Source organism: Nannospalax galili, unplaced genomic scaffold, assembly GCF_000622305.1.
Source record: "Nannospalax galili isolate Female #2095 unplaced genomic scaffold, S.galili_v1.0 scaffold155, whole genome shotgun sequence".
Lineage (NCBI taxonomy): Eukaryota > Metazoa > Chordata > Mammalia > Rodentia > Spalacidae > Nannospalax > Nannospalax galili.
This window is the reverse complement of record NW_008339923.1, coordinates 9,118,764-9,144,119: the sequence shown is the minus strand read 5'-3', so window position 1 is coordinate 9,144,119 and position 25,356 is coordinate 9,118,764. Positions and strand designations below refer to the sequence as shown.

General features: G+C 44.4%; 1 protein-coding gene across 1 annotated transcript in view; it reads right to left on the bottom strand.

Moving 5' to 3' along the window:
* The window catches only part of Apcdd1 (APC down-regulated 1), a 35,158-nt gene extending 9,809 nt beyond the window's left edge, over positions 1–25,349 (bottom strand). The window contains exons 1-3 of the mRNA XM_008834678.2: positions 25,210–25,349; positions 11,583–11,766; positions 8,173–8,704 (exon numbers count right to left, since the gene is read on the bottom strand). Coding sequence (XP_008832900.1) covers positions 8,173–8,704; positions 11,583–11,766; positions 25,210–25,267 — 774 coding nt within the window. The 5' untranslated portion in view covers positions 25,268–25,349. The remainder of the gene's footprint in view (positions 1–8,172; positions 8,705–11,582; positions 11,767–25,209) is intronic.
* Between the last annotated feature and the right edge of the window lie 7 nt (positions 25,350–25,356).

The following is a 25,356-nucleotide window of genomic DNA, read 5'->3' as shown; positions in this document are numbered from 1 at the left end:
TCTGCTGACAGTGTCCGCTTGTTTCCATGGCCTTCCAGAATGGAAGAAATTACTTGAGAGGATCTTCTTGTGAAAGACCAATTAGAGTAGCAGCCTGGACAAAGCACAAGCCTTCAAAAGCAGCCATTCTTGGCTAAAAGTTTTGCTCAAGGAGGAGAAATGGGAATAGGTGATGGAAACTTCCCTTTCTATGGCTTTGCTCCATTGGATAAAAAAATGTATTCATGATTCTCATAAAGAAATCTATGACGGCCAGTGGCCTATATAGAAAGCTTTGCTTACAACTGCACTTCGTTGTGTGCTAGGAGACATTTCCACTGCAGACAACCAAACGTGAGTACCCTTCCTGAGTACTGCATCAGTCTTTTGAGACCAAGACCAGAGAGTTCCCTCTCACATTTCCCATGTCACCCAGCAGGGCATGGATGGATCTGATGAGGCTCAGGAAGGACAGAGTGCTGGGAGAAAGCTGTCACAGGATATTTAAGGAGCTGAATAGGGTAGGCAACATTCATCCAAGTCTGGTGGGAGGAGCCTCTTGGAGTGCTTTCTAAATCTGGATTCAGGGCCATTGAGATGGCTGAGTGGCCACCAAGTTCTGACCTCTAAACACTGTCCATGTGCGTGCACGCACACACACGCATGCACACACACACACACAATACATGTAATTAAAAAATCAGATCTGAATTTAAGTAACCTATGGCCTTGGGTTCATTTTGATCTCTCAAAAGGGACAAGACTGTCCCAAGGAGGAAGTGTGACAAGCAGTTCCTGTAACTGTGTCTTTAGGTTCAGGCTCCTGAAGCTGGTCAGCAGCCTACCCTGCTACATTAGATGGAACATGTAAGTCCATGCATAGTGACTCCCATCTGTAATTCCAGCACTTGGGAGGATAAGGCAACGGGATCACTATAAGTTTGCAAGAGGATCACCGTAAGTTTGAGGCTAGCCTGGCTATAGAGTTAAGACCCTGCCTCAAAGAAATAAAAGTTTTTATACTAGAACTGTAATATACCCTCTTCCCAATGTAAGGGTCACAGGAGGCAGGTTGTTTAGGTCATGAGGATGGAGCCACATGAACAGGATTAGCACCCATAAAGAAGCTGCAGAGCTGTCCAATCTTGCCCATGTGAGGGAGGACAGAATGAGAGGGGTGCTTGCACTTGGAAGATCCCCTCCCCCAGAACCTGCTAGCAATTTTTTCTCAGGCTTCCAATCTCTAGAGCTGTTGTCAACATATGCCTATTATATAAGCTACTCAGGTGGGAGCACTCTTTTTAGCACCCCAACCTGATGAAGACACTTGTAGTCCGTTGCACTCAGGCAGGAGGGCAGGCAGTGCTAGAAATATAGAGCAGTACACTGACCTTATGAGTGTACTGTATGAGTGACCCTGTCACTCTTGCAGGAGGAAGGCACACATTGTGGGGTGCTCAGAGAGGGTCACAGAGACACAACACAGCAATCCACTGCCTCTCACAGCCATCATACAGGGGCAGAGGTAGGATGATGAAGGGGTAAGGAAAAAAGTGGACTGATAATTTCTGGTTGCTGTAGTTTGAATGTGCTCCCCAAATGTTCACAGGTTAAAACAATTCCCAAATTCTTATGTTAATGGAATTTCAAAGCAATGGGGCTTTGGGAGGTCATTAGGATTAGACAAGGCCATCAGGGTGGGGTCCCTTGATGCCATTATTGACTTCAACAGGAGAGGAAGAGAGTTCCAGCTAGTACTCTTGTCTCATCACGAGATGCTCTCCTCCAATTGAGCAAGAAGGTCCTCACCAGACTCCAGTGCCCGGCTCTCACTCAGAATTCATAGTACCTAGAACTAGGAGCCAGATAAATCTAATTATAAATTCTCCAGTCATGGATATTTTTCATAGTAGCAGAAAACAACAGCCTATGACCCTGGGAGTAGTTCGTTACTGAACACTGGGGGAAAGCAACATTGGGTAAGTAATCTTCCTGTACCCTTGAGTTAAGAAAGGGCCTATGGCAGGTTACATGAGCAAAGATTCTTCTAGAAATTGGTTTCCTAAGAAGTTTAGAATCTAGAAGTGAGCTTGCCAAGGGCTTTGCTATTTCCGGGAACATCAGTAATCTCACTGCAGCCTTCAGGCCTCCATCTTGCTTCCACATACACACTGTATAGACTCAACAATTAGATACAAAGGACCAGACCATTAGCAGCTGGTTCTTCATGACTTTAACACTGGTTATAGACGAAAACTGGTCTTATTTTTTACTTGATTGTTTCTTTCACTTCTAAGCCTTTAAATTCATTTAAAATGAAACTAATTTAAAAAATAATTCAATCTGCTATGAACCCCAAGACGCCCCCCAGTTGTACCCACCCCTCCTCCTCCCTCCCTAGCTGCCTAGACATACTTTTCAAATGGCCAATTTCCTGCTTGTTAGGGTTTTCTTCTGGCTTCTCAGTGTTCTTTCCTTTTAAGGGATGAAATGTTTACCACTTGCATTGTCCCTGACAACAGATCTTTCCTAGCCTGAGAACTCTTTAAATAAAGCAACCCTGAATGCCAGTTTGTCTGCCAAAGTCCTCCCAAGGAGTCAAGAAATAACACAATCTGTATCTGCAATGGAGGGCAGAGCAGCAGCCCCACAGCACAGCAATCCCTGACACTTCCAACCTCAGCTATCTCAGAGATGATGGCCCAAATGAAATGTCCATCAAAGCAACCCTTCCAAAGCAAGAAACTTCAATTGCCAGCTCTCTTTCTACATATAATGTGCACCATCTGCTGTCTTATTTAACACCTAGGTCCAGCAATGGAAACAATTTTCTGTAGGAGTGAGCCATCCTTTACCTAAGAATGGCCTGGGAAACATCTCAGGTCATGATTCCCTAAACTTTTGGCCATGCACCACCTCCCATCAGCTCTGCAAACCCCTTTCATTTCCCTACTCTGGCAGAAGAGAAAGTACAAGGAGTTCTTCCACAAGCACCTGGCTTCTTCACCATGCCAGTGTCCCATCCCCCTTCCAAGGAGCCCCACAGCAGATGCTCAGAGAGGGACCAGCTAGGCTGCAGCAGAGCCCATGCCAGGAGCTGGGCTGAAAAGCCTACTGCTGACAATCATCTGCTCTAGACCCTCTGATGTTACCAATAGCAGAAAGTACCACAGATCACATGTCCTTTTCAGATACCGTCAGCCCTCTCTATCCACAGGTTTGTATCTGAGTATATAACCAATTGCAGATCAAAACACTGTGGGGAAAACTTTGCCCCTGTATTAAATCTACAGATGTTGTGGCTTGCTATTATCCTCTAAATAATACAACAGCTATTTACATAGCATTCACATTGTCTTTGACTGTCTGCATCCTCTAAAAATCATTTTAAGTACATGCAGGGGAGGCTGTGCAGAGGTTCCATGCACACACTGCACCATGTTATAAGACTTGAGCATCTGTGGATTCTGGTGTCTGGGGTGGGGGGTGGGGGTCTTAGAGCCAATGACTTATGGACAATGATGGCTACTGTCCTCTAACAAGGCCCTGAATTACAAGCCACTACAAAGTTCCCAGCCTGGAGGTTCTTACAGAACTACAGAGTGCAGAGGAGCTCTAAGCCCTTGCTTCTTGTGTGGGGGTCAGGTGCTCTAAAGGCCAGGCATTGTCCTCCTACCTACCCTCAGGCAGCTGTACCAGCAAATTTGCTGGGTCAGAATATTTAAGACATAGCATTGGAAGTTGTTTTCAGACAGCCCCTTTGATTTACAACCCTGTGGTTGAATATGTGCAGGATTTTGGCAAAAGACCAACTCCATCTCCTTACAAGTCTGGTCCTGAGGCTTGCCATTTCTAGGGCTCCTGGCAATCATTTGCTTTTAATAATCATTTGAGTCTATCACTTTAAAAATAAACTTGGGTGCACACTCCAACTACAGGGCTCTGATGAATCAAGGCAGAGGGCCGTGCTGTGCTGGGGTTAAAATCCTACTCTGAGCATCTTCTTTTTGGGTTATTTTAGGCTGCCTTGATTTTTCTTAATCAAGAGTAGTCAGTTGCTTCCTGAAAAAGAACTCCCCTCATACCTGAATCTCTACAAACATTACTTATTTGCCAAAGGACTCAGAGCCTTACAGCAAAGCTGCATAAAGCCTAGAAAAACAAGTTGACTTGGAGTTTCTATTTTTACATGGTGTCCTGTTTCCACAGGGGCTAAGACTAGTGGTTTTGAACTCAATTTAGCATTTAAACTAATTTTCAGTCAGGTCTCTATGGACCGGCAATTAGGGGGAGGCAAAGAGTTCAAAGCTGGAGGTTCCAGGCCCCCCTGCACAGGCATGCGTACCCTTTGAAGACACTCTCTCCAGGCTGCTTCCTGTCCGGGGCCAGGCAGTCACTGCCAGCCCAGACAACCTGCTGCTAGACAGTCTCAGGGACACAGGCAACCAGGCTTTACCATGCCCAGCATCTGGAAAGACACTAGCGGCCAAGTCCATTCGTTCTTTCTGCTAACTGTCCTGGGGAAGGATCTAAAAACTTCCTGAGGATGCCGCTGTGCGCGGAGGCCAAGAGGCACAAGGCAAGCAACAACAAGTGAAGAATGAGCCCTTTCAGCTTTTGGAGACATGCGGCCTTCCACTGCCCAGCAGCCATCCTGACTGGGCAACCACAGCAGTCCCAGAGTACAGGCCTGGCTGGGCTCAGGACAGCTTGGGCCCTCATCCCAGTGGGCCACCACCTTCATTCATGGCCTTGATAGTCCTTGGAATTCTAGCAGGGCCCCTTTCTTTTCGTGAATTTTAATTCCACGTGGCAATAGTGTTCAGTTAATACAAGATCATGGTATAAATTACAGAAGGCACCAGAAATGGAGTCTCAGCCTCAACACCCCCACCTTTCAGAAGCAACAGCTAGGCTTCCCATGCCCTTCCAACACACCATTCCCTCCTTTCTTCTTCATGTTAGTTTCACTCTAAGATGGCATTGGCCCGCTGTTCTCCCCTTCCTTAGTCCATTTGCATCGTATGTTCTGGAGAGTACCTCAGTTCTTCAAGTTCTTTCATATTTCTGGAATCTGGAATCTGGGAATCAGACCTGGGTTTAAAGAGTCTACTTCTTAAGAATGTAGGTGAATGCTCCCACAATTGCCTGAGCAGAGAACGCAGAGAAGAGAACAGAAAAGGCGGGAGAAAGTGCCTTGGGGCTAGGTTAGGTGGCAGACAGTGCTTGTATATTCTCTGGCCAGCAGTCCTGGCCTCTCCTGTCAGCCAAAAGGGCTCCTGACTCCAGGGAGACAGGAAGTCAGAAAGCATTCTGACAGTCACCCACTGGTTCTTACTGGTCCACTGTTTCATAGGAAAAGAGACACTCAAGCTCTAAGAGGTCAGATTAGGAGCTCTGACCCCAGCCAGCAGGACAGCCATGTTCCAGGACTGGCTTCCACTTCCAAATTCCACATTCTCACTAATTTATCCAGCCAGTATTTTTAAAAAATCTTAAAACTGTTTAGAAATAAAAACTCCCCTCAAAAGGTCAGTACCATGCCTGTCATCCTGAAATCCCATGCCAAGGCTGGACAACTCACTCTAAAAGAGCTCTTCCCCCAGAAGCCACAGGCCAGACAGGCTCTGATGAAGGAGGAACAGGGAGAGGAGGGGAGGTGTTCCTCCCAGCCTGGACTGAGGTACAGCAGATTGGAGACTTCAGCTGTAGAGCCACACCTTTAAGGTAGGATGAAGAAGCACCTGTAAGAAAAGAAAGGGAAAAGGAAAAACTCCCCACCCCTAACACTTAACAGAACTTAAGACATCAAAGAGTCTATGTGGGCGAGTGCTGGTGAGGAAACAGAACCTGACCTTGGGTGTACAAATTGCAGCTCAAGGTCAGGTATGGGGCAGACAGCCTGGCAGACTCTAGCCCTGACTTGGGGCTGTTGGTGGGGTATTTCTGTTTTTTTTGTTTATTTTTGATAAGATCTCACATTGTAACTTAGGCTGCCCTCAAACTTGCAGCAATCCTCCTGCCTCAGCCTCTCAAGTGCAGAGATTATAGGCACGAGTCTATTCACCAGGCTTAGAGCTGTTTTGTTGTTCATTGGTGAGTCTGTGGAAGGGGTGCAGGGGATGACGAGGACTCTGCTTGCTCAGCAGATGGCATAAGAATTTGGAGTAAGAACAGGACAGGCATGTTCCTGGTTAAGGTGGAGTCAGTAAATAACCTGGATCCCTTTTAGGCATGACATTTGTCCCTGCCACCATGTAGGATCTTTGGAAAGTTAGTCTATACTCAAAGGAAGCCCCAAGTTTAAGTGTGAAATCCCCTTCCCTGCCTTCATCTCTAATTTGATTCCAGGCAAAATGATGTGAGCTATGAAGCTTCGTTACCAAGTCTATTTGGTGCCCCCAGCTGGACACAACTCAGGACAGAACCAGAAGTCCACAGTGCTTACGCATTTTCCTAAAAGAACTACTGAAGCCGGGCCTAGAATCAGGTCCCAGGCAGGCGGCACCCTGATGAGTAGCTTCTTCCCTTGACACCTGTGGTGCAGTTCTAACCTGCTGAAGGAACAGAGCTTCAAGCTTTCCCCACCTCCACTAAGAGGGCAACCAACTCCTCTTGCCTCTTGAGTGCTTCCCACACTCACAGGGCAGAGCACAGAGGACCTGCCCTGTCCTCCATGTGGGAAGAAAGTTCCAGCTCTATCTTGAGTCCTGCTGGTGAGCTGCCCACATGTGGTACAGCAAAACCTCACGGAGTCTTGGACCTGGGGGTTCTGGCTTCCCCAAGAGGCATTACCTGGCACACAGGGAAACATCCCTGGTGAGATGCATGCAGCTTTTGCCAAATAGGTTTAACAAAAGTTTCATAGTTTTAATAAAGATGACTTCAAATGACATAGAGAAAGAAAGGTAACCCTGCACCATCTCTGGAAGAGTACTTAGAATGACTTGATTAGTTGTGAGTGAACACAAAGGCCTAAGAAAGAAGACTTAAGAAAATGGACAAATGAAACAAGTCAACCAAGACTTCATGTTTTAGACCCACAGTTCTACACAGTGCTCTACCAAGGCCAGCTGGCATGGCAAGGAGATACCATGGAGAAAAACCCCTGACTACCTCAACCAGCCTGAGTCTTTCTGCTCTTCCTGGCTCTGAACTTTATCAACATCTGTATAGAAATGATCAAGTTATACAGTGACATGATTTGGAGCTTGTGGGAAGGAAATGCCTCACAAATTCCAAATATCATCACTTAAAACATGACCTTTCGAAGGTTTAATTGCTTCCTGTCCTCCTCATTCCCCTTTCCAATCACAGTGACTTCTCTTGTCCTCTACTAAAATGGCAAGAACTCAAGTCTGGAAGAAAGGGATTTGGGTTCAAGTGTCGACAATGAAATTTACCAAGTATGTGATGGTGGGGACCTGACCCCCGGGACCTTCGCTGCCTCTGTCTAAGAGGGTCATGATGACATGTCTTAGGAGACCACTGGCAACACTGAAGCAGGAACAGGGAAAGATCTGAGGGAAGCCTAAAGCCCTATGCAGATGACGGGCCACTGTCCCCTGTCTATTGTCCCTTCTCTCTTCTTCAGGGCTGGGTGTGTGCTTGTGATGGTGGGGACCTGACCCCCGGGACCTTCGCTGCCTCTGTCTAAGAGGGTCATGATGACATGTCTTAGGAGACCACTGGCAACACTGAAGCAGGAACAGGGAAAGATCTGAGGGAAGCCTAAAGCCCTATGCAGATGACAGGCCACTGTCCCTTGTCTATTGTCCCTTCTCTCTTCTTCAGGGCTGGGTGTGTGCGACTGACAGGAGTCTTTCCCAGTGTGGTCATGGGACACTCATTTCCTTCATGCTTTCCTCTGAGAGATAGGAAGCTTCTAGAATGCTGGAAGTATTTTCGATGAGCCCTACAATCACTCTCAACTCCCATTAGGAGGTCCCATGTCAAAGAGCAGGTAGACAGCAGCCCCAGAGCTCTACTGGCTATGTGTCCTTCCCCAACCTTCCACACTTCCTCTCACTTCCCAGAAACCCCACCTTCCAGTGCTCTCCTCCGTGAGGCAGAGCCCTACTTTCTTTAGTCCCTTGGGACCTCTATAACATACCCTAAGAGCCACCTATTTTATTTAGGCAAGAGGGTGTGGAGGGATGTGAAGCTCTATGGGCTCTGTGACCAGCTGGGTACCTTGGCATTCTGCAGAGGTGGCTGGTAACTGGATGGCCGGTAGAATACCCTCTGGGTGGCGTCAGTGTGGATGTCACCCAGGAAGAGCTCCTCTACCAGGTGGTCCAGGCTGTGGTGAGGATACTGCTTCTCCACTCGGATGAGCTGCAGCTCATGCATGGCAAAGTTCACAGCCCTGGTGCACTCGTGGCCACTCTCTTCCTGCCACAGGTCATAGGCCATGTCTTGCACCCAAGGGCTACCAGTGGCCAGGAATCCTGGGCATGTGCAGTTCACCAGCCGGCTGAGTTGTTCGGCAACTGCCTCTGTATGGCAGATGATTTGGACGCCGTGCAGCTGGTAGTCAGCCTCAGTGCCCCCACGGATGATCCAGGATGCCTGGCGCAGGCGGATCTTGCCACGGATGATAAGCGTGTAGGTGGGGTTTGTGCAACGGTTGCTACCATAGTAAAACTGGTAGGCCTTGAAGGTATTATTGTGGTAGAATTTGTAAGACCTCGTGATGAACTCTGGCCCCGACCTTACTTCACAGCTGGAGAAGATGAGAGCAAGGAAAGACCTTGGTAAACACAACAGCAAGTGGAAGGCAGTCACCACATGTCAAGGAATTGTGTCAGAAAAACAAAATGCTCTCTAAGCCCTTTACAAAGGTCCATTTATTGAATCCTCACAGCAACCTGGATATTATGTATGATTACCACCCATATCTGAGGAGACTGAGGCAAATGATGATGAAATATGTCCAAAATCACAAACTGCAAATGTCCAAGCCTGGCCATGGATCTAGGTGATGCAGCTCCAGGAACTGGCCATAACCAGTGTGTTCCAGAAGTCTTTCGCTCATTGTATATGAGCAGAAAGTGGTACATTCCCTTCTTTCTGGATAAGGAGGCACAGTGAGGTGCTGGCCTATCCAATGAGTGCCCACCCAGTACACTAAAATATCAACTAACTTCACAAACACTTATTATGGAACTTGTCTAAAGGGATGTGAGATGTCCTTTGTTAGGAAGTGGAGTCTACTCTTTTGATGGAAAATGGAAGTTTGCCCTCCTATCCATTCAAAATTAATATTCTCATTAGCAGGAAAAAAAACACAATTAAGTGGAAGCAAAGCTAACATAGTCACAGAAACAACAGCTCCTTTGGTCTGTGTTGGTTGACAAGGGAGAAATATCCTTAGCTAAATGCTAGGCTCTCAAACCAGAAACACTCTGACTTGGTCCACAGAGCAAGCTCTATGAACTCAGGGACATTCCCTGTGGTTTGTCATCAATCCATATAGACACAGTAGAGCCTGTACCAGTGGAGGGGAGGGATTCCTTGAATTGCTGCCCAGAGTTTGTCCAGGAAGCTCCTTTGACCATGATCTATCTACATACTACTCTCAGCTCACCAGAGTTCTACCTCTGCTCATGAACAACTCTGGGCTGAGGTGACCATGTGGCTAGATTAAACAATTGGGATGAAATCCCAAATATAGGTGCTTCTCAAATCTGCTAATATTTTAGGGTTTTAGCTAGCAGACTGACGACAGATAACACTACTTAAAATGGTACATTGTGCTATGTAAATACATTAATATCAAGGTATACCATGTGGATGTAAAACACACTATACAGTCCTTTGAATATTGGTCACTGGAGGCCAGAGACTGAGGCAAAGGCTATCTCGGGTTTTTCCCCAAGGGAACTGGAGTTTAATGTGAGCAGTGATGGGGTCAGTAGAGGTGTAGAAGGGAGGAGCTCTTCCTTTTGCATCTTTTTATCTCAACATCAGCAGCCTGTGGATTCCGCCTCCTGCACTCAGTGTACCTCAGGCCCAGCCTTTCCTCCACTGCTCTATCATCCTTCTCACCCAAGCCTCCACCATGTCCAAGTAGAAGTGCAAGTCTCTCAGTAGGCACTCCCAGGTTGTTCACGTCCATCTATTTGCCACCCTGCAGCTAGAGTGCCCTTTAGTAAAGCTGAATCATATTTTAAACATGCCCAGGCAGAAAAGCATTCAATGACTTCCCAGCTCTCTTAGATTAGAAGACCTATAGACTGGACATGGTGGCACACACCTATAATCCCAGCTTCTCCGAAGGCTTAGGCAGAAGGATCACTTAAGCCCAGGAATTCAAGGTCAGCCTGGGCAACACAATGAAATATTGTCTCAAAAAACAAACCAAACAACAACAAAAACAAAAACCTTTCCCAAAACAACAAAAAGAAAAATATCTTGTTCCGTAAGGTATCTCAGAGCTATACCACACTCCCCAGGGAGCTGAGTACAGGCTGGGGTCAGAGTCTGCTCACTCTGTATCAGCCTGGACTTTGCTAGTTTCCCTACATAGGGAAACTCTTCCTACAATTTTTGTACTACAATGTCTCTGCTCCAAGTCCCTCTCTTTGCTAGACTTCCTAGGCTCCATCCTGATCCTAAAATAAAGCTCTCTCACATTCTCCTTCCACAGCTACTAGTGATTCTTTGTGCTTATTTGTCAAATCTCTGACTATAGGGACCGAGTCTGCTTGATTCATTGTTATATGCATAGAACACTACTGCTTGGCACATAGTGGGCACCTTAAAATTAATTATTTTCAAGTTATGACTTCACATTTAAATTTTACATGCAAATAATTTGTCATGCAGTTATTTTAAAGAGACCTGAAAAAAGTCTGTTTCATCACTTTATAAGATTTCTTTTGTCTTATGTCCATCTCTATTCAATTGTTCCCCCAAGGTCTCTGGAGGCTGCTATCCATATCCCAGGAATAGTGTACAGGGAGAAGTCATCAGATCCCACAGTTAGTCTTGTTAATGCTCAACAATTTAATGGGTAGAAAGAAAATCATAGATCTGCCTCTAGGCTATTTTTAAAAGCTCTAATGGAAGATAAGCCAGAGCTCAAACTGGGATAAATCTCAGCTTCACAGCACAGAAAAGAATCCAAGAACTACGCCCTGACTAGTAGAGGCAGCTTTTAACTTACTCTTAGAGCCCTGAAGCCATATATTAAGTTACCAGAATATGGCTAGAATATTTAGACCATAAGAAGCTTTGCAGTCGTGTTTCAGAGTTGGTGAAACATAGACGCTTAATTTCACTTGCTAATGGTTTCTCTTTATACACAAGTGGTCCCACAGAGTTCAGTAAACAAGGATCCATTCACTCACACTGTGTCCTTACAGTGCTACCATATCATTGCTGCTTCAGCATAAGATTTCTACAGTACTTAGCTCTGTTTTCTTAACCAACCATAATTTCAAAGAGTTGTCTGGTTCTTCATTAGATCTGAGACAACATAAGTCACTGTAGATTGTACAAAGCCTGCAAGTGAAGCCATCTATGGGGTCTTCCACAGTCCTGGCTCTCAGACCCCTCTGCACCTCCTGTCTTGCAGCCCTCCTGCATCCCACTCTTACCCCGTGGACACCCAGTGGCCCTCGATGGTTGGGGGCATCTGCACAGTGATCCGTGCACCATTGTGGAGATGCTTGAGCATGTGATGGCACTGTGACTCCTTGAAAGCCCTCCAGGCACTTTTCTCTAAGGACCGAGGATGGGATCTGCTATCTGGATGAAGGAGGGCAGAGCCCTCTCCCAGCCCTGAAAAACAAGAGCAGAATGTCAGTGAAAGCAGCAGCAGCAGCAGGTGTGAGTCAGGTGGATGACTGTGTTGCAGCAGGGAGTAGCTGCTGTGGCAAAGGCGTGCTCACTCCATCGGGCTGCACCTTGTGCTTGCTCTCTCAGAATTCTCATGCCAAAGTAGGGAACATTCTCCAAGGTCATCTGCCAGGTGAAAAACTGAGATCTTCGAGAATCAGAACCTAGCTTGCTTGAGGTCACCTGGCTAGCTCCTTACAAAGCCAGAGCATAGGTGCACACGCCTGTAAACCAACAGCCAGGGTTGTGCATCTTCATGAGCACCTGTGCAGTAGGGCCACTCAAGGGCTGTAGAAAAGATAAGTGGCCATGCTCTGGAGTCACTGAAAAAGAAGAGGTGGAATTGAAGGGAGAGGCAGGAAAGGGGGCATTAGGAAGGGCGGCCACACACAATGACATATTTATTTAGGTAAGGAAGAAAAAGAGCAAGGAGATCAACGTTGGTGAAAACATAGCCTGAGTAGGTGTGGAAAGAGAAGGGGCAGGAAACAGTTCAGAAACTCCCAGGAGGAATCAGCTCCTTGGCTAGCTCCCATCTGCTCACACTGAGTCATGCATTTTCTGGCTATTGCAGTCTCCAAATGGGTGCCCTTGTTATGATTTGTCTAAGGGCTTATGAATTGGAATCTTGGCTTCCAATGTGCTCATGCTGAGAGATGGTAAGACCTTTTAAGGGGTCAGGGAGGTCCAGTAGGTGGTGTCAAGGCCATGGTGGGTGCTGTCCTTGGAACCTGCAGTCTGCTCATATTCAGACATCAGCAGCCCAAACTCTCAGAGAACTGGATGAATTCTTAGTACTAAGTCCCAGCAGTTAGAAGATAAATATTTCTCTATATGAGCTCTCAGAGTTTCCTTAGTAAAATGCTGCACTCTTTTTTTTTTTTTTTCCTCTTTGGACTATGTTATTAAACTTAATTTAAATGCAGAGTATCTGTTAATTATGTGAATGTTTCAACAACAAATGATCAAGAGGCACAGAAATTAGATGTGACTATATTAAAGCGTATCAGTCTGCAATGAGCATAAGAGGTTTACAGAACAGAAATGAGAGTGACTATCAGGAGTATCAAGTCATCTTTGTATAATGAATTCTTGAACATATTTTCTAATGTTTATTGACATCACTCTTGCATTGCAGTTCTATAAATGAAACTGTTAACACTGATTTGCATGATTAGGCAATGATAACTATATTTGGAAAGGATCTATAGTTTATTCAAAATAAATGATCATCATTGAGCACTCCTCACACTCACAAAATATTATATGTTGTAGAAACAAAACTCACACACTTTTACTTGATTTAATTATACTAATCACCCCCTGAGAAGGCATGCCCTGATTTCTCCATTTTACAGATTCCTAATTAGATTCTTAAAGGAAGATTCTTAAACTATCCAAGTAAAACACTGAGTGTAGGAAATGGAGCCTGGTTCTGGACCTGATAGTCTGTTTCCTGGTAAAACTGTTTTCATTAATCCATGGCAATTTCACTGATTGGATTCTATCTCATTTGGCTTGGATCTCAATAGTGTTCCTGAAAAAATTCAAACAGCTTCTGTTGCTCTTTATAAAACACAAAGCAATATAGGATAATATTACCCTACTTAGCATTATCTTAGTATTATCTTACAATTTGAGTCTGATTCCATTGAAAATAACACATGAGAAAATAGAGCCCAGAACTGATTAAGCAGCACACAGAGGCCACATAATTGGCACTCCTTGGATTGGAATCTGGGTATCTTAAATCAACTAAATAGTACACTGTGTCAATTTGGCATAAAGAAACAAGTCCTAGATTATTGTTTTCTATTGCTCATATATATATGTATATGTGTATATATATATAATCTAGATATAAAGATTAATAAAATTATTCATTTCCACTGGAATGGGGCAAATCTTATAAGAGAAAAAGCAAATTGGTTCTACTGTTAAAGTAATCAGTAGACTCAAATCTGTCTCTCAGCCTACAGCGTTTTATACAAAGTCTGAGAATGAGTGAAGGAATTATCTGCTGTTTACCTTCTGTGGGGAAAAGGGGAGATGAAATCACATTAGGCCTTTCATCTGTCAGTCTCATCTATTTAACTTCACTTTAAAATTAAGCTATTCTTTTTTTAATATTTTATTAATTATCTTTATTTTATATGTATGAGTGTATTACCTGCATGTATGTGAGTGTACCCGTGCCATGCAATGCCACAGAAGTCAGAAGAGGGCTTCAGATTCCTCTGGAACTTGAATTAAGAACAGTTCATAACCACCATGTGGGTGCTGGGAATCGAACCCAGGTCCTCTGCAAGAGCAATCAGTACTCTTAACTGCTGAGCCATCTCTCCAGCCCCCAAATTAAGCTATTCTTTAAAATACCCAGCTCTGCATATAAGATTCCAGGGCATGAGGGAGGGCAGTGGAGTTGAAGGGTGAATGCAAAGAATATACATGTTTGAAGATAATGCTCCACTCCAAACAGAGCAACTGTCTCTGCTTGCCTCAGAAACCATGAGGCAGAGGAACTTATGGGCTCTATTCCACTAATGAAAACGGATATCAGAGATTCTTGACACAAGATAATTATGGTGTGTCACAGTTTGAATCTGAAATGTCTCCCATAGGCTCATGTTTTGAATGTTTGTTCCTCAGCTAGAGGCATCATTTGGGAAGCTGTGGAACCTTTGGGAGGTAGTGCCTAGTAGGCAGAAGTAGGTCACTAGAGACAGGCTTTGGAAGGTTACAGCCTGTTACTTGGTTCTGCCCTGTCTGCTACCTTGCCTAACTTAAAGTGAAAAGCCTGCGCCTGCCATCTGCTCCTGCCACCATGAACTGTGCTGCTTGACCCTGCCTTCTCTGCTGTGATGGACTGAAACTCTCTGACACTGTGTTTCCTCCCTTATGTTGTCCTGTCAAGTATTGTGATCATAGTGCTGCAAAAGTTACTAATATATGCAGTGTTCAATTGAAGGCACCAACATCATTCATTAGTAGTCTACTGATCACAGCCTGAACTGGAATGAAGGTAATAGTAAAAATGGGAAATTCCTGTCTAGTGATGTCATCACTCGTGGGCAGTTATAAAGCAGGGACTCCAATTTCCAGGTTCTCATGAAGGGAAGGCATCATGTCCTCTAGTGATGATCCTAGCTATTTTCTTTCCATTCCACATGTACTCTACCAGATGAGTGGCCTGGATAATGGAGGAACAGGCAAGCATGCTGAACTCAGTCTTCTTTCTTTTTTCCCAAACTAGCCTGCTTACATGCACACAGAGGATTCTACCCCTGCCACTATTCAGTTATGGCACTAGGCCAAGTAGAAAGTCTAACAAATCAAGGGTGAACTACTGGCAATTTTTAAAATATTTTATGTGTATGAGTATACTGCATACATGTATATAAGTGTACCTGTGTCATGCAATGCCCTCGGATATCAGAAGAGGGCGTCGGATCCCCTGGAAATGGAGTTACAGATGGTTGTTAGCCACCACATGGATGCTGGGAACAAAATCCCAGTCCTCTGCAAGAGCAGCCCGTTCCCTTAACCACTGAGCCATCTCTCCAGCCCCAGTACTGGCAATTTTATAATGGACACCACCTTCATTCACTGTGTGCCCTGATGGAGTATTTATCACTATTGTGATCTTTTAATCTCGATTTGTCTGACATCCACACTGATCTCTCATTTGGCTGTGAACTAATGTAGGTGACAGAAGTGCCATTTATTGTATCTCCACCAGCCCCATCAGTTGTAATTATCTTGATGATAGAAGCATTCTTGAATGTCCCTGTTAGGCAACCAAGGAACAAAATGCAATACAACCTGCTGTCTAGTGGGCCAATAATATGATCAATTATAATGCGGCTAGTGTTAGAGTTTAATTAACATCATAAGATATTGAGGGTTGGAGAAGATTCTATTTGAAATGTGACTCTAAGCATTCAGTAAAGATGCCAACATCTCAGTGATAGCCAAGTTGTGCTCTCAAACTTGATTGGCAAACTCCTTTACACTCTGAGAATGTTTTCCCATAAAGATAATAAAAGCCTGAAGTGCATAAGATGGGAGTAAAATATCCCAAGCTAGGTTGCTTGGGTTTGAAACTGGATCTGCCACTTAAAGGATTTTATCTAACCCAAGACTTCAATGACTGTTGAAGTGCATCATAATTTTACTACTAGTGACAAAACACTTGCACTTAAACAATGACATAATGCCTTAAGGATACCCATGAATCATTTACAGCAGCCTCAGCTGGCTTTGACATTTCTTTTATCTGTTCAAAGAGTTTTGGCAATTTTTCTGGCCTTTGGTAGCAAATGTTTGTTCAGTATGTGTCTCAGTAACAAAACACAAACTTGGCTTCATGTTTTCATGGGTATCCTCTTTTCCAAGTTACCAAATAACATTGGGTGAGAAAACACAGAATTGCAGTTATTTGTCCCATGACAAATGTTTGCCTCACTGATGTCAAATCAACACTCTTGTTCTATTATAAGACCTGTTTACTCTTCATAGTGGTTTTAATTCTCAGGATTAAGAATGTAATTTATAAGTAAGTTATGGAGTGAAAGCAAGCATTCTGACTCAACTGTTTCCTCCCTTGATTTTCAAAGGAGATTTGCAAACTAGACTCAAAAGTGAGCATAAGGATGTGCACAAAGGACACAAGGGGGACAACAGGAGCATTTCTAAATTGCCATGGACACAAACAATGTCATAGATCAGGGATTCAGCTCAGTGGCAGAACCCGCCACTCCTGACTGCTACCTACAGACCAAAGATATTGTGACTCCAACAATGGTGAAATCTATACTCACCGTAAACATCTTAAAATAGGGAAAAAAGGTGGAGAGTATATCTTGCAATTGGTGAAATACACTAGGAGCCTCACACAAATGGCTTACCCTCTCTGAGCTTCAGCCTCCTCATGTGTAAGGAGCTGACAGTGCCACCCACCTCTCAGGCTTGGTTTAATTTATCACAGTGACTTCCATCTAATGTTAGTGTTACTATTCCAGATAAGAATAAAGTCCTTTAAGCCACTCTCAAAATGAACAAACAGTTAAAATTACAGCTTCACTCTGAGCTCCGGGGAGGACAAGTACTCTGAATTAAGTCATGGGCTGGCAGGCAGCATTCTATGATGATCCGGAAGAAAAGGAGAGCAAAGAGTGGGATGGGCTGGCAGGCAACGTCCTACCATGATCCTGAAGAACGGAGTGGGGAGTGGAGCTGATAGTCAGTGTTCTCTGATGAACCCAATGAAGAAAAGAGCAGAAAGGGACCCACAGCACCAGGCACGTGGCTGTTGACAACCAACTACTCATCTGACAAACACCTATCTGCTATTCATGCATTTTAGAGGCTGGAAGAGCAAAGATGAATTAAGGTAAGTTTTGCTGACCTAGAGGTCTGGATATGAAAAGGGTAGAGATAGTAAGGAGGGCTCTAGAAGAAGCAAGGAGCTCAAAGGCAGACCCAGGAGTGATAGCATTTAGATGGGTAATTCACAAGAAGAAAGTCACAGAGAAGGAAATCTATGGTTATGTTTTTAGCCAGTGGTGAAAGAAATAAAAGTCATTATGCAAATCATTGGAAAGTGGGCTGAGGAGGCGGTAGAGGTTGCCAGTGCAGCCAGAGAGCAGATGATCTGTCAGGTGGGGAAGATTCAACACATGTTCAAAATGATATAGGACTCACGCTCTAGTGTGATACTGCATTAATAGGGGGGAAATGGGGTTAATAAACATATTAATCTATTTCTCGTTGTTATAACAAACAACCTGAGGCTGGATAATTTTTAATGATGTTTATTTTGGAATACAGAATATGGCATTGGCTTTTGCTTGGCTTTGCTGAGGGCTATGGTTGCTTACACTATGCTGGGTCACAGCATGCTTAATAGCATTGTGATTCTAGCTCATGCGGGAAGGAGCTACACTGTGCTCTGTTACAGCAACTTGCTCTCCAAAGAACTTACTTGCTCCCTGAGACCAGCATTAATCCCCTCTAGGGGCACTGCCTCCAACAACTTAATCACTTCCCACTAGGCCCCATTATTCTTTTTTTCAGCACTAGGGACTGAACCCAGGGCCTTGTGTATGCTAGGCAAGCACTCTACCACCAAGCTCATCCCCCGTCCTCGGCCCTCTTTTTATTTTTTTGAGATAGGGTCTCACTAAGTTGCCCAGGCTGTTCTCCAACTTACTCTGTAGCCCAGGCTGACCTTGATCTTTTGAGCCTTCCAGGACCTGGGATTACAGGCATGCACCAACATGGCCTGGACTGAGTTTCACTATTTAAATGTCCCACTACGTCCCATCTCTGCACTGGGGATCTACCTTCCAACACATGAACTCTTGAGGGACACATCATGTTTTCGGTACAGCAATATTTGTTCTTCTTTCTTTTTGTAAATAGATAAAGTTTTCTCTCAAGTTTTTGACTGATAGGGAAACATGGATAGTGTCCTTCTGAGTGCTATTTCTATTCAGTGACTAGGAATTAAAGTCATGTGATACACTAATTTCAGCTGCAGGAGAAGCCAGGGCTAAGAGCTGCATCCTTATACTCCAGCACTTCTTTTTCAAGGCAGTAACCATGATGTGCCTGTCAAGGAGTCTAGCTAAGGCTAAGTACTTCTGGTCAACCCAGGAGCCTCAATGGTCACAGAACACTTGACAATTTACCTTATGCAAACATAGCCTCATCTGATCAATTGCTAGTTATCACCCAGACAGAGGAACACTCTAAAATGAACATGTGAACAGCTGGTCATGGTGTTCATTGACAGAGAAACTCCCATCACTGCTCTCAGTCCAGGGGAATTCTGATTAAGTCAGTAATCAAACAACTGCTCCAGAAAATTATCTCAAACATGGCCTGGACCCAAATAAAATCATTATGACAAAGGGGCAGTTTCTTTAGAGGGAATGTATGTGGGGAGGTGGGGGGTGAAATGTTAAGAAGAGTCTGGAAGGAAACTGTTCACCTATTGAAAACAAATTAAGTCCTGTGGGTTTTAGAGCATAATTTTATAGATTACCACTTCCAGAACAGTACACAGATCCTGGAGCTCTGTGGTAGCTGCTCAGGTCTGCACAGAGGCAGATTCACTAGTGACTTATTCCCATAGGGTGAGTTGTTCTATCCAGGAATCCTAGATGACTATGCTGCGATCTTGTCTACCAACATGCCCACAGCAGTCTACTGCTCAGAGAAAGAGACAAGAGACAACCCAGCTATAGCAAATAAAAAACTGATTTGCAACCGGTCGTAGTGGCACAGGCCTTTAATCCCAGCACTCAGGATGGTGACGGGGGTGGGGTCTCTGTAAGATCAAGGTAAGCCTGCTCTACATAGCTAATTCCAGGTCAGCTGGGGCTACCGGGAGACCCTGACTCAAAAAGACAAAAAAAAAAAAAAAAAAAAAAAAAAAGCAAAAGGCTGACAGCAAAAGGCACATAACTTTATGCTCCAAATAAAAAAATAACAAGCCTAAGTGTCTGGCTGTTTACATTACTTGAAAGCACAGGCCATGCTCACAGAAAGTGGTGCTCAGCAGAGCTTTCAAAGGGATGAAGGTGAGACTTCCACACATGTCTCCTCCATGGACCCACAGTGCCTCAGGAGCAAGCCAGGCCACTGAGAGACCAAAAGAGACCCCTGAAGAGATGGAAAGGAGGCAGTGCCTGCTCACCTTCTGACACAGCTTTCACCTGTGCTCAGTTCTTTCTCAGACAAGGACCATGGTCAACTAAGAAAAGCCCCTGACTTTTCAATTACATTTTAGGAATTGAAATTATCAAAATTCTGGTTTTTATCTGTCTATATACAGTGACTGGCTATTTTATACCTAATACAATAAAAACTCACTGGAAAAAAAACAATTTTCAAGCACACTTGAGATTCAATTAATCTTTGGCCAGACTCTAAAGATGTACCCTAATACTTAAAACTTGATTTAAAAAAAGTAAAAATATTGTTAAAATAGTTGTAACATTGTCTCTGGGTAGAGGGTTCTCAAAATTCATTTCGCAGCTTTCCCTACTTTACATAAATGCACCATGTGTGCCGTGATAGTTGGAGACCAGTATCTCAAGTCAGCACTAGTGTGATATATAAAATGAGACTGATTAGCTTAACTGCAGGTAATTACTTAGCCACGAAATTGCCCTGCCCAATTAAACTAGCAGTCATGACTATAAAGCATGCTTTGAAGTGGATACGGAGAGATAAGCTCCAGTGTGGCTTCCAGGTTCTGGAGTAAAGAGAGTCTGTAATCTGTAGACCGTGCCAGGGCTAAACACCATCCGAGCCCTTCTCCGAGCCCTTGTGTGGACCAAGATCATGTTTTCATTTCCACATTTCTTTTCTAGTGGCAAACCCAAACTAAAAGAAACTGCTTTTACTATCTGTAAGCCTTCATATAGAACATATTTACCTTTTTTTTTTTTTTTTTGGTATAGTTACCCTTTAAGCAAAATAATAAATACCTCACATTTCTGGCTACTTTTAATTTTAGTGGGCATCTTCTAATACCTACCAAGGTCTTCAGACTGGACATGAGGCTAACCTAAGACAGTCAGGTCCTCTGTGCGTATGTGGTAGATATTTGTGTGCATGATGTATGTTGTATATGATCTATGCCTAAGGAGTTTTGTCTGTGTGGTTTTATATGGTGTGTAGTGTATATTTGTGCATGGTGTATTCTTAGTATGTGTTTATAATATGTATTTGTGGTGCATGTGGGTGATACCTGTACATGTGTATGATATCCCTGGTATCTTTTTATGTACTATACATATGTGTGTGTTGTGTGTATATCTGTATCTGTGTGCTGTATGTGGTGTGTGCAATATATAATTTTTATGTGCATCAAGCATATTTGTGTATGGTACATGTATGTGCACTGTATGTGGTACATTTTCTGTATGACTGTCTTTAGTATGTGTGTGTGTATGTATATGTGGTACATGTGTAAAAGTTTCAGTAGCAGACTAGTGAAATGACCCACAGTGGGCTACCCTCCAGGCTCTGAGGCTCTCTAGAGCCATTTCTTCATTTCTACTAAATATTCTCGGGAATTCTCAAGAAAAGGGAAAGCCCCTCTTTAGCTCTGTCTCTAGCAAGCAGTGACACACGACAGAGACCAGACCCTCACATGTAAGCTTTTTGAACCAATGGTTAGCAGAATGAATGAAACTGGGAACAGAATGCACTTACTGATTCCCAGTAAATTTCCAGGCTTACTGATTTAAAGAATAACCCTATCATTTCACTTTCCAGAGTAATTCACTCCCAAGTTCTGGAGACCCAAACAATAACCCGCACATATACAATCTTGACACAGTAGCAAGTGGTTCTGGCAGATAGTGGGAGTTTCTCTGTAATCACTTCAGCTCCAAGGAAGATCTGCTGAAGGCATGGCCTGCTCTGTGTGCCTGGAGCCTCCACATACACCATCATCAGCCACCAGTCCCTGTTCCTACTCCTGTGTGTCATGCACCACCTTGAGTGTATCTCTTGTCATCTCTCCCTAAAAACAGTATGAAGTACACAGTAACATCACCAATCCATGTCTAGTTCTTTTCTCTTTTGGAGGAAAAATGCACACAGTAATCACAGAATTCCTTGGCCATGTTTGAAGCAAGCCAATCTATTAAAAAAGAGAAGCATTAATATCTGCCCAGGGTCCCTGTCCCCTACTGTGTACAAACAAGATATGTTCTTTTTCAAGGTTTCATTTCTTTTTATTGACAAAGAGGGAAAAGGTACAGGTAAGAAAATGTTTTCTTGGTTACAAAAACTGTCAATAAAATGGCATCTTGAATTTCTATTTTGCTCCATTTAAAGGTTTCCTCAAATTTCTTTAGTTAAGCACTGAATGGCAATTGGCAGTTTTTTCAATTTTTTTTTTTTCTGTGTGTATGTGCATGTGTGTGAAGGTTCACAGGGGTGTGGTCATGTGTGTGGAGGCCTGAGTTCAACCTTGGGTGTCAGTTCTCAGACATCATCCACCTTTACTTTTTTGAGACAGGGTCTATTACTGGCCTGGACCTCACCAAGTAGGCTAGCCTGGTTGGCCAGAGATCCATATGCCTCCATCTCCCCAGTGCTGGGATTACAAATGTGCTTATGTAAGTTCTGGGGATCAAACTCAGGTCCTGTTGCCTACAAGGCAAGCATTTTACCAACTGAGCCAGCTCCTCAGCCCCTAAATACCTGACAGAATAAACTGAATGAATGATAAGAGCTGAAAACGTCTCCACCTCTCTGAAAAGTCAGTGGATTCTACAAAAGTAAATAGCATTTGAGAAAAGACTGTCTCCCCACATCTGCTGTTCAACTGAAACGTTTCCATTAGTGAAGAGAATCACCCACCGTGTGCTACACTTTAGCGTAGCCCTACCTTCTTTCTACCCCTCCTGCTAATCTGTTTCCAGAGCCGAATGATTTTTAAAATTTGACATCTGAACGTTTGTGGCTTTTCAGCTAAGCAAAGAAAACAGTGATAATGACTATCTGCCAGCTGCATACTTTTGTGACATTCAATAGGCTTTATTTGGATTAAGAAATGCAATTGTTTGCAGAATCTGAAGGGGAGGAAAGCAGTGACAGGTATACTTCTACGCCATCCCAGTTTCAACTTGGGTCTCACGCTACGTTTACAGTTTTATAAAAGAGTAAAAATAAACAGACTCAAGTCTTTTGAGAGTTGATTTACTCACTGACAGAACTTTGGGGTGACTTAGGAGTTCTAATGAATTGACACAGAAATGGTATAAAACCAAACAAAGACTGGAAGCCATACATAATGAGCTGCCAACACTGTCACTCAAGTTCTTGATGAAGGCCTTCTGGACCTTTTTTGTTAACTGTGCTTGTCTGTGCAACAGATCATCTATACACATCATCTGCAATTTATTAAAGTTACCATAAGCATATTTCAAAGCATACAATACTTGCTTTTACCTACAAAGTTGCTATCATAAATAGATAAATGGTACACATGACTAGCAAATCAAACACCCTCAAGCAAGAAATCGTGAAGTCAAAGATTTCCTTCTGACTTGTATCTTCTATTGAAATAAATGATCAGGCTCCATTTTTTGCTATAGAATTTTAAAAGCTTGCAAAACCTCTATCTGTCCAGCAGAACAGATCATTAAACCATTCTCTTGGGTTAAGTGGATTGATACCCATCTTCTATTAAATCTCCTTCAGTCAAGTAAAAACCAGGGCAGGGAGGAGCTCAAGTTCTTTGTGGTGCTTTACATTATTCTAGCTAATTATTGCCAACCTGTCTTAGATCATAAGTATTTATAAATTGAACTCCCTGTGTTATTTCTTGCCCTGAACTCCACAAATCCCTACTGGATCTAAGCAGATCCTTGGGCAACTTTGGTTTTAATAATTTTGCCATTGCATACTCTGTTTAAGGTTGCATCACTTTGTGACGGTTTACCCAGGTCATCCAATTAAGCTTTTCAAACCTCCCTTTTTATCTGAAGTTCTCTTCATAAACACACATGCATGCACTCTGGCTCGGTTCCTATTCACCGCTCAGACTGCCTCTTACTCCCTCTGTCTTGTTCGCCTCCTGGCACCACTGGGGAGACTTTTCCCAGAGCCCATGGATTAACCATAGACTCCAAAGAAACTTGGGAGATTTTTGGCTACACTAGACCCAAGGATACCTTTGGATACACTTGGGCTCTCAACTATTCCTATCCAAGTTGGACTGGTGGGTAGGTCTACCATTACAGCTCCTGTCTCTCAAGAGGGAACAAAAGGCTCAGAGTTGGTTGGGCATGGTGGCACACGCCTGTAGTCCTAGCACGCAGATCTCTGTGAGTTCAAGGCCAGCCTGGTCTACATAGTGAGTTCCAGGACAGCTCAGGTTACAGGGAGACCCTGTCTCAAAAAGACCAAAAAAAAAAAAAAGGCTCAGAGTTGGGCCATGGTGCAATTGTGAAGATAGTTTTTGCAGCTCCAACAGGCAATGTTTTCCTGCAAAATATTCTGTGGATGTGAAACTTTCAAGTAATTCTTCATTTGAAAGTTATTTGACAGTACTTCTTTTTCTCCACAGACATTACAACAGATTTTTTTTTAACAAGGGGGCAATTTTGCCTGTTTCATCCTCTCTTTTTTTCTTGTGCGTGTGGCAGCTGCTGTTTGATCTGCTCATTGGCTCTGATTTGTTTCATGTTTCAGCCAAAGATTAAAACTGCTCTGTAATTCTAAGCAGATGGCACTAGAAGTCCAACCCTATAATTACACCTTCTCTCTTTTGCCCTGCAACTGCAAGCGTTCCATCCTGACTTTTAAAATGCTGGGATGGTTGTAGCTCAGAGCACACCTTGGCAATCAATTGGGCAGGTCTGGCCGACCCAGACAGGTTCACAGGGCCTGAGGGGAACTACACAAGCTGCTCACCTCCGGTTAAGTTCCTTTTTTTGGGGGGGGGGGGGGGGGGGGGGGTGTCACAGCCTTACTTTCAGCCCTGGCTCCAGCTGCAGGTTTGGGTGGCTGTGGTGGGTGTTAAGGAAGGAGAGCTATAAAGTCACTCAACTGAAATGTCAGGTGTCTGACCACTGTTCAGGCCAATAGAAAGACCACAGTGCATTCCTCCACTGCCTGTCACAATTATCGACACCCACCTGCCATAAAATAGGCTTCGTCCACCCCAGTGCAACTCTGTCTTGTTTTGCACTGTGAAGTCTCTGGATCACTTTCGGGTGCTGATGATGTCTGGCTACGGTTTTCCTAGAGCCCGGAGAAATTGGCACAAGAAACACGGGAAGACTTCATTGCAGCATGAGGGGAACTGGGTGTCCAGTTCCTTATATCTTAGGAGACTGGCTTTCATGACTGCACCTCGCCTACCAAAAATCCCCTTGCGCTGCGACCAGAAAATTCAGCAGCCCACACTACACTTCAACACGAAGCAAAAGCGTTTGAGGAACAAACACTGGTCCTCAGACGGCAGACAAACACCCGCGAGACGTGTCCTACCCATTAAACCATCACAGCTCCACTTTACAGCCTCGTAAAGGCCGGGACCGCGCGGAGAGCCCCTGCTGCGCTCTCGGTGGAAAAAGTTCAGCAAAGTCTGCGATTTCATGACAGTTTACAGTTGGAAAGGCCCACAGGAGTGAATCAAAAGTTTTCCCTCGGCCGCGACACCACGGATTCTAGAGCTACAAAGTGTCCGGGCGGGGTTCGCATCTTTACAGAAAGAACACTGCCAAGCAGCAAATCACCGCGGGCTCCGCAGGGGGAAGCGTTTGCGCGCCTGGCCGGAGCGTACCGTGGTCCCCCAGCCGCCCGGCGCCATCCCCGGCGGTGCCCGGCGACCCTCGGGAGGATGGGACTCACCGTGTAACAGGAGGGCCGGGAGCAGGTATCCTAGCAGGAGGCGGCGCACACGGGACATCTCCTGGGCTCCTCCGGGCCTCGCGCCCGCCGCCGTCCGTCCCGGTCCCCTCCGGTGCGGGGTGCGCTGGGCTCTCCGGCCGCAGCCCA